Consider the following 12,606-nt stretch of genomic DNA (forward strand, 5'->3'; position numbering starts at 1 on the left):
GAACTCTCAGAAGGGGAATATTCTTCACACATAACCTCACCTGGTCAGACATGCAGACCTTAATGGCAACTCTGCTCGTGGTGGAAAAGAAATCTACCATCACGGCCAAAGCTAAGGAAGAGGCAGACAAAATGTAGGCTGATAACATGGGCTACCAAATCTACTTGGCTGCTGAGGTGTCAGTCCCAACAGCCGACCCAAACTGGGACTCCAGTGATAACAGGGATCATTATAGCAATATGCTACTCAGAGGCAAGAGGGAAGTAAGCCAATCAATTGGGGAAAACTCCAGGAAACAGATCAAGACCCTAATGAAAATCCATCCCCATTCCTAGAGAGATGACAAGTATGCCTCTGGGATTATCCCCCTTGGGAACATGACTGTGGACAATAAGGAGATAAGGCGTGCATAAGAAATATTACAGCTGTTACAGGTAGTACAGTTACCTAAAAGGTTAGTGGCGGTCCACTACTGGGGACACCAGAGGGGAATTCTGAGGTTATAAAAGGAAATAACCTAGCAGACACAGCTGCTAAGAAGGCAGCATGAACAGTTCAAAGTTTGCAAATGACCCTGATCCCCAGATTTGTCACTCCACAAGTTTTGGCCCTACTACTCAGAAATTAGAAAAATCCAAATGGGAAAGGTATCTCCCACATTTGGATTTGGAAGGATGAGCTATCAATGACAAAGGAAGACTCCAGATTCCAGAAAACCTAGGCTGGGCTATAATTAAATATGTCCATGAATCATCACATTTTGGTATCTGTTCTCACACTGCTGTAAAGAAATACTTGAGACTGGGTAATTTATAAAGGAAAGAGGTTTAATGGACTCACAGTTCCGCATGGCTGGGGAGGCCTCAGGAAACTTACAATCATGGCAGAAGGCAAAGGGGAGGCAAGCTTAGGCTTTCTCACACAGCAGCGGCAGGAGAGAGAAGAGTGAGGAGCGAAGGGGAAAGAGCCCCTCATAAATCCATCAGATCTTGTGAGAATTCACTATCACGAGAACAGCATGGGAGAAACCTCCCCCATGATTCAATCATCTACACAGGTCTCTCCCTAGGCACGTGGGGATTACGGGGATTACAATTCAAGATGAGATTTGGGTGGGGACGCAAAGCCTAACCATATCAAAACCTTACACAATTGGTTGATGAGTGTAATAAAGGTACCCGATCCAAGTGGTAAAATAGACTAAATCTCTAACAGGTGCCACAAATATGTACAAAATAATGCTCAGACCAGGCTCTCTGTGGCTCAACTAAGAGGCAGAGGCGGGCATACCAGGAGAAGAATGGCAAATAGACTTTACAGTGATGCTCCAGGCACCTGGAAACCTCATGTACCAGCTGGTTTGTGTGGACACCTTTACTGGCTGGATAGAAGCCTTACCTTGTCACACAGAAAAGGCAAATGATGCCAGAGCTTTACTTAAAGACATCCTCTTGAAGTGTGGCTTACCTTGATTGATCCAGAGTGACAATGGAGCTGCCTTCATTTCCAAAGTTAGCCAGGGGGTATTCTCTGCCTTGGAAATCAAATGGAGATTACATGCAGACTGGAGGCCCCAGTCATCTGAAAAGGACAAAGATACTAATAGAACCATAAAGGTCACTTTAGCTAAACCATGCCAGGAAACTCATGAAAGCTGGCTGAAGTGCCTCTCCATCACACTAACATGAGTTCAGCTGGCACCAAAAGGGAAAGTGAGACTTAGCCCTTTTGAATTACTATATGGAAGAGCTTACCCTGGCACAATGGAACCTTTGACACGCCCTGATGGTGAGACTGAGAGGGATGTAAAACATATTGTGTATTTAGGAAAACTAACACAAGCTCTCAATCTAATATGTGAACCTGTCTTCCAGTTCCCACTGATGTTAAGCTCCTCTGCCAGAGAAGGGACATAGATAAGTAAAATGTGCCCTTGCAATGCTCTCGATGTATCAGGAATTTCTTCATTCTTAGAGGAATCTCTATGTCTTTTACATTCTGTAAAAACTCTTAACTGGTGCTAAATCACCATGTAGTATATACAATGAACTTGGTCTCTCTACTGGTTAGTCCCTTTTATTACCATGGCCAGTGGTCTCCGGGAAGACAATACAATAGTCAGTTTTCCCCACATCACAGTGAAGGGAAATAGCCTGTTCCAATGCTGGATATGCTATAGGCACCCATGAACTTGGTCTGCCCAAGTGACAGAACTTCTGGCAATCCTCACATTTCACTTTCACCCACAGAACTGGAGCAAGCTCCCCTTCCCTGTGGTTACGCTCTTCCTGGAGAGTGGGGAAATCCCTTGCATCACCTTGACTAGCATCTCTATAGCAAATGCCACCTAGGTGTCAACCTTGCTAAATGGCTCAGCTATACAGCAAGTATGCAGAAGCTGTGCAATTCCTCCAGGGCAGACTTACTACACTGACACAGGACCAGACACAAAAGGGAGGTAACCGGTCTCCTTGAACACTACCTACCACCTGCCACCCCAATATTACTTACTGGTGTCCTGACATGAACATCACTAAAAAATGTTGAGGACAGAGCAGTAAATGCAGTTCATGGTGAGGAATACCAAGGCCCAGTTTCTGGTACACCCAGGTAAACAGGCCAACACCTTATAAGAATAATGTCTCAGCTGACTGCGGGGACAGGGACCACCTGCGGGGTGGGCCTGTCTCCCTTTATGTAAAACTAATGGCACCTGGAGCCAAATAGCACAACTATTAAATTTCTTTTTTTTTTTTTTTTTGAGACGGAGTCTTCCTCTGTCACCCAGGCTAGAGTGCAGAGGCGCAATCTCAGCTCACTGCAACCTCCGCCTCCTGGGTTCAAGCGATTCTCCTGTCTCAGCCTCCTGAGTAGCTGGGATTCCAGGTGCACACCACCACGCCTGGATAATTTTTGTATTTTTAGTAGAGACGGGGTTTCACCATGTTGGCCAGGTTGGTCTCGAACTCCTGACCTCAAGTGATCTGCCTGCCTCGGCCTCCCCAAGTGCTGGGATTACAGGTATCAGCCACTGTGTACAGCTAAATATCTTTATCCCCAAATGAGTATGTGCCCCTCAGGGGGAATGTGTTCATCTGTGGGTCCCCCACAAATATCTACCCCACGCCTGTTTGCCTTGAGGTTCCTTCCCTTTACCCCACTTGACATCGCTCATCCCTGCACAGAGGACGTTTGGATGGAAGGACAATGTACAATTGGCCTGCGAGAGCCTCTGATATTGAGGCTGTTGAGGCGGGTCTACTACAAGTCAGGTCAAAAAGAGAAATGAGTTGGCGCTGGGCGCAGTGGCTCACGCCTGTAATCCCAGCACTTTGGGAGGCCAAAGTGGGCGGATCACGAGGTCAGGAGATCGAGACCATCCTGGCTCAATCATGGTGAAACCCCGTCTCTACTAACAATACAAAAAATTAGCCGGGCATGGTGGTCGGCGCCTGTGGTCCCAGCTACTCAGAAGGCTGAAGCAGGAGAATGGCGTGATCCCGGGAGGCAGAGCTTGCAGTGAGCTGAGATCCTGCCACTGCAATCCAGATAGGGTGACAGAGCGAGACTCCAACTCAAAAAAAAAAAAAAAGAGCAAGGAGTTTAATTTTGGGGGAGATGGGAGCAGCATCCAGGATGGCTGCTCTTTGGGGATTTGCTTATCATGAAACCACTGTAAAAAACTTGACTAGAAAACTTGAGTCTTTAGCATCCTCAGTTGACTCCTTGGTTACTGTGGGGCTAGGTAACGGTACAGTATTAGACAATCTTTTAGTGGAACAGGGAGGAGTGTGTGCAGTTACTAATTCCTCTTGCTGTCCCTGAGTAAACACCTCAGGAGAAATAGAAGTTGACATTAAGAAGGTCTATGCCCAAGCCTCTTGGTTACACGCTTTTAATCCACAGGGCCATAGTTCTGACTATTTGGGAAGCTATCAAATGGGCAATACCAATTACTTGGTAATATTCTGCCCCTAGTAGAACTACTAACTTTATTATTTGTACTACTGTTGTTTGGTCCCTGAATCTTAAATCTCTTGGTAAAATTTGTATCTTCCAGATTAGAAAAATTACAACTGCAGCTTCCAACAATACCAGCCTTTGCAGCCTATCTTGGGAGACCTCAAAACACATTTAGATTTAGTGTCTAGAGATTTTCACTCCCCTAATATCTCTGGACACGGCATCCCTAATCAGCATGAAGTTACAGAAGAAGGACTTCTCAAGAATGAGGAGTGACATATCTCCAGGGAAGGAAATTTGTAGGCCAACAGGGAGGGAATCCAGGCAGTATAGGAATTTTGTCAATTCAAGCAGTCAGCCTGTTTTACAGCCTCTTGCCTTGAAGCCAGTTTTATCCCAAACCCTGTGTGAAATGTGGTCACCTAGTTGGTTGGAACCAGCTCCTGAAAGACCCTGACAACTTACAGATGAACCCCAGTGAACTTTCCTCATGACCATGCTAAAGCCTGCACCTCAGGAGACCTGTAGATTCATTACCATAACATGCAACCTATGTGCTGGCACCATGACTCACTGCATCTGTGCCACTGGGAACCCTCCTCTACATGTGATGATGCACCCTCTCCCCTCTCCAACACCACATAAAGTCCTCCTGTCATTTTCTCTCAGGAAACATTGCTTTGGAGAACACTCCCAGTGCTCTCCTTACTTGTGAGAAGTAATAAAACTCATTTGGTCAAAACCTGCATTCTCATGGAAAGTCATTTGTTACTTGCCAGGGGTATAAATCCTGGTTTGTTTTTGTTTTGATAACATCCAGACAATGTTCCAAACAATCATTCATTTGATCATTCCAAACACTCATTGGGAACATACAAAACACATTGTGATTTACAGTTAAAAGAGTGCTTTCTTCATATATTCTCTCCCCTGAAAATACTTGCACTGGTGGTCTTTTCTGGGGAGGGGCTGAAACAGAAGCTGCCCTCAGGGAAGAGGACTGACTGAGTAGGCCGGAGTCTCACCTCCAGGAGGGAAGAGGGCGGTGCTTCCCAGGTTAGGTATGATCTAGGCCTAGGATGAAGCAATTCAGAAGTGAATCCCACCACAGTTAAGAACCAGGGGCAATTATGCAGGCTCTGCTTGGGCTTCCTGCACCTGTGTAAGAACAAAAACCAAACCAAAACAAAGTAAGAGGCTCAAGGTCCTCCCACACACAGGGAGGTCTGATGGCTGCAGGAGTGGCTGCACGACGTAGTGACTCTGTGGTTTGTAGCAGGTGCTCTCAGCCCCCACAGAACTGTGCAGTGTGGGAAGCCATCCTGAGGTCTGGGGCAGAACGGACACTGAGGGAGTCCCTGGGATTGTGAGGTTGATGCCTGGATTCTTCAGCCTGCACTCAGCCAAAGGTCTCCTGGCATAGGACAAGCAGGTAGACTGCAGTTGTGAGACTCTCCACAATATGTCCCCTTCCTGCCACCTTCTGTGCGTTGACATTGCCTTGGGAACATGCCCATGGCTGGTGGCCTGGGGGAATACTGTTATAATGTGAAAGCAAGTCCATAGATTCCTGGTTTAAAGGAACCCAGTGAAGATGCTAACAAGTTCTCCTGAGGAGGTGCGCCCTGGCTGGGAATGGGAGGAGCTGGCTGGCACCTGCCACCTGGGCCTCCCAGGACCAAATCTAACTGCCCTTGGAAGGTGTCTGGATGCCACAGCCTTGGGCCTAGAGAGAATCATGCTCATCATTCCTCATCAGACTCCATCTTGCCCTGGGTTCTTTGCAGACCCAGGTTTGAGACAACAATTTGTTTCTATTCTGAATAATAATGTCTCACAAGAGGTGGAAATAGTCACATTGTTTTAGAGTTTATGTAAAGAGGGGCTTAGAGGTATTAACTCTCTCATTTTACAGGTAAATTGGCCAAAAGTGCTTCATTACCTTGCCCAGCAAGAAAGGGAAGAACTATGAGTTGACCTCATGCACCATGGGTTCTTTTCCCAGTGTCCTCTTCGTGGCAGGGAGCCCAGGGGGCAGGATCTGAAAGCTCTGAACCGTGCTTGAGGGCAGGGCCTGCTCTTGGATCCAGCCTCCCAGGAAGCCTTCTCGGTGGATGACTGGCCCTTGCCAATCTTTGTACTGGGGTCTGCTGAACTTAGAGTGAGGCTGTTGAAAACCTTCCTCCATTACTTTGGGCCTTAGCTATAATTCCAGGCCACATGAAAAAAAAAAAAATCCTGTTAACATTCTGATCCAGTTACTGGGTTAAATGCTTTATCTCATTCATTGACTCATCTTTTTCACAAGTTGTCCTTTATGTTGTAAGTGTTGGTTTCATGTGTAATGATAAATGGTCTGAGGCTTTAATCCCAAAACGGAGTGTGGGTGGAGGAAGATCCATTAGCCAAGGCTAGTGGCCTTTCTCCCCAGCCTACACAGAGAGTCCCTGGGGGAGCTGGACTGGGGCTGAAAGGAGGCTCTGGACCCAAGACGCCTCTCCTGCTGCAGTCTCTGGGTGCACCCGGTGGGCATCTAACCAGACACCGTCTCCTCAAAGCCCACAACAGTGCTCCCACTACAGCACATTGTGTTTCTAAAGATACAGGCTACATTTCCTTCTAGGAGCCCATTTCCCTCAACTGATGCATTTAGACACCTCGGTGGAGACAATGCATAGCTCCTTGCATCTCTCCAGATGGGAAAGAATTGTTTACTATGAGTTAATCTAAAGTTTTTATTTTCTAAAAGTATAAAAACACATACAAAAAGGGACTTATTCTTGAGAAATGATCATATCATTGTAACACACAGGCCACTGGACAAGGCCACTATGCAGAAAGTATTGCTCCCAAACCATTAGGAATTTTAATCACCACTTTGTTCCAGACTCTTTAGAAGTTACTATTTCTAAAATACACATGGACAAAGAATAAGCTTTATTCAACCAGACTCACAAAAGTAAGGATTCTGCTTCTCTAGGTTCATAAAATAGAATTCCAAGGCTCTGAGGAAAATAAACTCGTGTCAGTCCCAGGGAACTTTTCTCCCCAGAAGTTGATTGGTCACTCTCTGCAGAAGAAAAGAAAGGCAGGAAAGAAGTTAGATATTACTGCCATCAGAGGCAGGTGCCTCTCCTCCCTGCAGCCATGTCACCAAGGAGAATCAGTGTGGTCCTATTCAAATCTTGTTCATTTTACTCTGCTTCAGAAACTATGGTCGTCATATAAAAAATACTTCACGAAAGGTTCAGGAAAGAGGATCTGTAATCAATATCTATTATTTCTATAGAGACACAGATAATCCATCAGTTCCCACATACAGTAGCATAAGGAGAGGCCTGGCCCTGCGATGCTGACACACCAGACAGGCGGTGTGGTGCCTGGGGCCTCCACCTGAGGCACCCGCCTGGGTTCTGGGGCCTGCTCCAGAAGCAGCTCCCATCCCACATCAGTCTGGTGACTGACAGGGTGAGAAGGAAACAACTACAGTGAAGGATATGGCCCTTCAGGCATAGGAGCCGGTCTGGTTTCTCAGAGAATTAACTGGTAACACCAACCCTGCCCCGTGAGGTTCTTGGACTTGCAGCAACGCTGATTCTACTGGGACAATGGGCAGGGCATGGTGACAAGCTGGAGGCCTCTGACCATCCAAGTGGACAACTCTTATGCCGCAGTTACACATTTTCCAGTTTAACAGTTCTAGAGGTATCTGACTCACCAATGAGGGGCATGAAATCACCACCTGGGACTCTGGAATGGAAACCTGATAATTCTGGTATTTCTACCATGATATGTCAATGAACTCCTGTGTGTGAAATTTGGTTTCACTGCAAACGAATGCATGGAAAGGGCCTTACACCGTTATGGATGGGGAGTTAAACCTGATTTGAAGTCTAATTACAGATGCCTTCTTCCAAATTTCAACACTGGTCCAGTGCATTCTAAGTTCATTCCTCAAATGCGGTTCATTCTGACTTCACACTCAACAGGCAACGTGTTTTCTCCATTTCTCTTTCCGCCAATAAACCTGATCCATCCCACTCTAGACAGAGGACCCACTGACCTTTTTATATAGCTGGGCTCGCAGCCGGTATGACTTATATTCTGATTTTCTCTTCTCTTCTTCTCTCTTTTTCTGTACTTCTGGAAGCTGCTCATAAATCCTTAGAAATGGCACCAGTGAAAGGACAGAAATCGGGGAGGTTACCAGGGTGCAGAGTCATGAGATCTCCTCTCATCATCCCTCCCTATACCTCCCACTCTCCAGGAGCTCATCCCTCTCAGAAAGGCCCTGGGCCCCGTTAGATACTCCAGCACAGAAAACCCTAGCCCGGGGCTCACAATCTGGAAGGGGAGATAAATACAAACACAATAAAATCCTAATAGTGCTTACATGTGGAAAGAAGTGGGATAAAGGGGGGAAAGGAGTGAGATAAATGAAGGAGAGCTGAACTTCTACTTTCTGCTCTACAGCAAAAATGGATTGTTTCAATATAAGACAATGAACAGCGTTACTATTGTGTTTGGAAACACAAGTGAAATTATGGAAAAGTACTAAAATGGTCACACCTATAAAATATTCTAGAGGAGTAGAAACTTGGTCTGGTGGAAGGAGGTTCGGAAAGGCTCCAGAGAGGAAATTATAGGTAAGTTGGGTGTTAAGAATAGATAGGAGTGCTGGGTGCGGTGGCTGAAGCCTGTAAACCCAGCACTTTGGGAGGCTGAGGTGGGTGGATCACGAGGTCAGGAGTTCAAGAGCAGCCTGGCCAAGATGGTGAAACCCCGTCTCTACTAAAACCACCAAAAAAAAAAAAAAAAAAAAAAAAAAAAAAATTAGGTGGGCCTGGTGGCAGATGCCTGTAATCTCAGCTACTCAGGAGGCTGAGGCAGGAGAATCGCTTGAACCTGGGTGGCAGAGGTTGCACTGAGCCAAGATCAAGCCACTGCTGCACTACAGCTGGGTGATAAAGTGAGACTCCATCTTAAAAATAATAATAATAATAATAATAATAATAATAATAAAATAATAATGATGGATAAGAGCAGAAAGAGAATGGGGAGAAGGACAGAAGACACTCAAGGTGGGGAAAATGAGTGTTGGTAAAAATGGACTCGAGGCTTCCTGAAAAGGAGCGTAAAGGAATAGGTGGGAAACAGATGGGGGTGAGGGTGAGGTGGGCTGCAGAGGATCTTGTGGCCATGTGAAAAACATGGGATCTGTTCTCGCAGGGGTTGGGTGGCAATGATTTTAAGTTGGGAGAAACACAAATGTGCATTTGATAAATGCACTCTCATTGTAAATACGTTTCCAACAAAACAACAGTTAAATAGATTATGAACTATAATGGAATGTATATGTTACAAGTATGTTTCATGTATACCAAACAAAAGTTTCAGAATTTTTAGTGTCATAGGAAAGGTTCACAACATAATGTTGAGAAAAATAAAGCAACATACAAATCTGTATATACAGTATGATTAACAATTTGAGGGAAAAAAGTGTGTGTTATGCAGGTCTCTGCAAAATTCCCACGCCTCCCACCAAAAATTCCCATCCTCCATTAGACGGAAGGACGATAAGTGATATTCATTTTCTTTTTTCTACTTTTCTCTATATTTCCTAAAGTTTTCTATAATCTGGAAAAAAATCACTAGATTCATGCAGGGCTCTGCGGGAAACACATTAGAGAAGGTGAAGGTGTCTCCTGAAGGCCACTCTGGAACAAGTGCTTCCAAATAAAAGAGCTACGTTCTTTCCTCTTGAAATCTTTCCTTCTCACGGGAACCTTTAAATATCTTTGGTAGAGACAGGTGATAACAAAAGATGAGTAACACAGGCTCCAGAGACACAAATCCTTAATAGGACACAATTGAAGGCCAAACACCAGGCTCTAACTCCAGCTGTGACCCTAACTTGCTGGGTTACTTCCCCTCTCTGGGTTGTAGTTTCCTAAATATTAAGAGTTACTAGATGATATTTAAGATTCTCAGATGGAAACAGATCACTCCCTTGAAAAGAGGCCACACAAGAAATAAACATGAATAGAAGCAACCTAATGAAAATGTACCAGTTTAAAAACAGTTTAAAAAGTCTCTCCAGAAGATGGGCACTAAATCCACTCATATATTTCTCGTCGAAAGCATTGATACATTTTAGGAGATGTCCTGGCTGTCTTCCTGTAGGCAAGCTTCCTAGTCCCTTACAGCAGGGACTGCTCTTGCTGAGGTGAGAGTATTAGTAGCTGCCCCACAACAAACCCTGTATGATTTCCCCTAATTCCATTTTGTGACTGAGTTAGAATGAAGCAGTGGTTCAAAAATATTTTAGACTTAGGGCCCCCTTCACACTCCTAAATGCTGAAGATCCCAATGTAGGTTTTATCTATTGATACTGTATCAAAAATTAAAATTAAAAATTAAGCAAAACTTTATTTTTTTATTCACTTGAAATAACAATAAGCCTGTGACAGGCTAACATAAGAAACCTGTATTTTTAATGAGAAATAAAGACTTTTTGAAAACAAAAAAATGTTAGTGAGAAGAGTGGCACTGTTTACATTTTTTAGAAAACTCTTTAATGTCTGGTTTAATGGAAGACAGCTGGACTTGTATCTGCTTCTGTATTAAGTCTGCTGTCCCAACTTGCTCTGGTTAAACTATACATTAAAAAATCCAGCTTACATATAGATTTTCCACGTACTTGGAAACGAGAGAAGTTACTGCAATACTCTTTTCAGGTAACTCTTGATCTTCTTTGATACTACACCCAAACTTGATAAGTGATAGTTTCTTTTCTTTTCTTTTCTTTTTTTTTTTTTTTGAGACAGAGTTTCGCACTTGTTGCCCAGGCTGGTGTGCAGTGGCACGATCTTGGCTCACTGCAACCTCTGCCTCCCAGGCTCAGGCAATTCTCCTGCCTCAGCCTCCAGAGTAGCTGGGATTACAGGTACCCACCACCATGCCCAGCTAATTTTTGTAGTTTTAGTAGAGAAGTGTTTCACCATGTTGGCCAGGCTTGAACTCCTGACCTCAAGTGATCTGCCCACCTTGGATTCCCAAAGTGTTGGGATTACAGGCGTGAGCCACTGTGCCTGGCTGACAAGTGGTAGCTTCTTAAAAATTAGTTGCAAGGTGGAATCTGAAAACATGTCAGTAAACTTTTCCTATTCTGTTACATAAAAATCCATCAGTCTTTTATTATTTGAATGAATCTTCTATCTATTCCCTGATTTTGTAACAAAAAGCAACAATCATTTGGAAAATCCTGGTCCAGGAAGTTACGCAGATCTTCCAAATGTTGACAAATGTATTTAGATAACATGAAAAACATCACATTTGTTAATGTCACTGCTTGTCTCGTCAGAAAGGTCTAAGTACTAAGAGGTCATCAAGCCCATGGTGGTGAATACAAGTTTTCTAGATTTCTATTGTTGGCTTGAAAACTCACATTTTCTTTGGCAACAGATACTGTCAGACATTTTCCTGAAATCACAGACCCACTTCTTCATTTTCAAGAAAATGTCTGCTACAAACACAAGTCAGAATAATTGGTTTTCTGTCAGTTACTCTTTCAAGTAAAAGTCATGTTCCATGAATAAGGCAGCTGGTTCAGCTCACAACACAAACCATGGCATAAGTGCTTTTCCTTGAAACAGTCATCATCTTTCACGGTGCAAAGGAAGTGCTTCCTGTGTACCTCCATTTACACTGCTTCCTTGTTCTTCCATCACACTCCTGGCAGGAGGCTGTGCAGGATACAATGCCTACTAGACTAGTACAGTTTGGTGCCGCTGTCTTGAATAGTGGTAAGACACCAATGGTTTTGCTCCTCTCCCAGTACTCTTGCATCATCAGTGCAAATAGCCAACACAGCAAAAAAGGCACAGAACATCCTGGTGTCATTCTGAAATTAGTTTTGACCTTGCAAATTGCCTGAAAGGGTCTCAGCGACTTCCAGGACTCCACAGACCACTCTCTGAGAACCACTGGACTAAAGCATCCAAAGCATCCCTTTGGATTGCCTATAAGGGCTGACTAGATAGAGTAAAAACAAGATTTCAAGAGGAATGCTTAAAGTCCATGAGATAAATTGTTTTAAAGTACCATTACTTCAGAAGCATTATGCCAACTAAGAAACTATTCTTATTAAAGCAAGTGTCCAACGAATGCCTAAAAAAGTCAACCTTAACTTACTCTGTCATTCTCATGATCAATATATGAATATCTGAAATGAATTAATTTTTAAAAATTGTATTTATTATTTTTTGAATACAGAGTCTCAGTCTGTTACCCAGGCCGGAGCGTAATGGTGTGATCACAGCTCACTGCAGTCTCAAATTCCTGGGCTTAAGAGATTCTCTCACCTAAGACTCCTGAGTAGGTAGGATTACAGAAATGTACCACCACATCCAACACTCAAATGAATTAATTAACAAGTAGCTAATGTTCAGTCATCACGGCACAAAATTAAAAAATTATTAAAAGTCAAAAAATTTACTGTTATCCTTTCCAAAGGCAATCAGTATTACCAGTTTTTTTCTGTCTTCCGGAAATATTCTATGCATATAAAAGTATACACATCTACATAGGCAGAAATACTTACTTTTAAAGACCACAAATTGAAACAGTGTTCACATGCTTCGA

General features: G+C 43.9%; 1 protein-coding gene across 6 annotated transcripts in view; it reads right to left on the reverse strand.

Moving 5' to 3' along the window:
- Nucleotides 1-6,684: 6,684 nt before the first annotated feature.
- Nucleotides 6,685-12,606, reverse strand: part of ALMS1 (ALMS1 centrosome and basal body associated protein) — a 230,037-nt gene continuing 224,115 nt past the window's right edge. For all 6 annotated transcript variants that reach the window (XM_063695797.1, XM_063695799.1, XM_063695800.1 and 3 more), the window contains 2 exons: nucleotides 8,027-8,126; nucleotides 6,685-7,033 (listed from right to left, as the gene is read on the reverse strand). In XM_063695797.1, the coding sequence (XP_063551867.1) occupies nucleotides 6,989-7,033; nucleotides 8,027-8,126 (145 nt within the window). In that variant the 3' untranslated portion in view covers nucleotides 6,685-6,988. The remainder of the gene's footprint in view (nucleotides 7,034-8,026; nucleotides 8,127-12,606) is intronic.

Source organism: Gorilla gorilla, chromosome 12 (genome assembly GCF_029281585.2).
Source record: "Gorilla gorilla gorilla isolate KB3781 chromosome 12, NHGRI_mGorGor1-v2.1_pri, whole genome shotgun sequence".
In the NCBI taxonomy this organism is placed as follows: domain Eukaryota; kingdom Metazoa; phylum Chordata; class Mammalia; order Primates; family Hominidae; genus Gorilla; species Gorilla gorilla.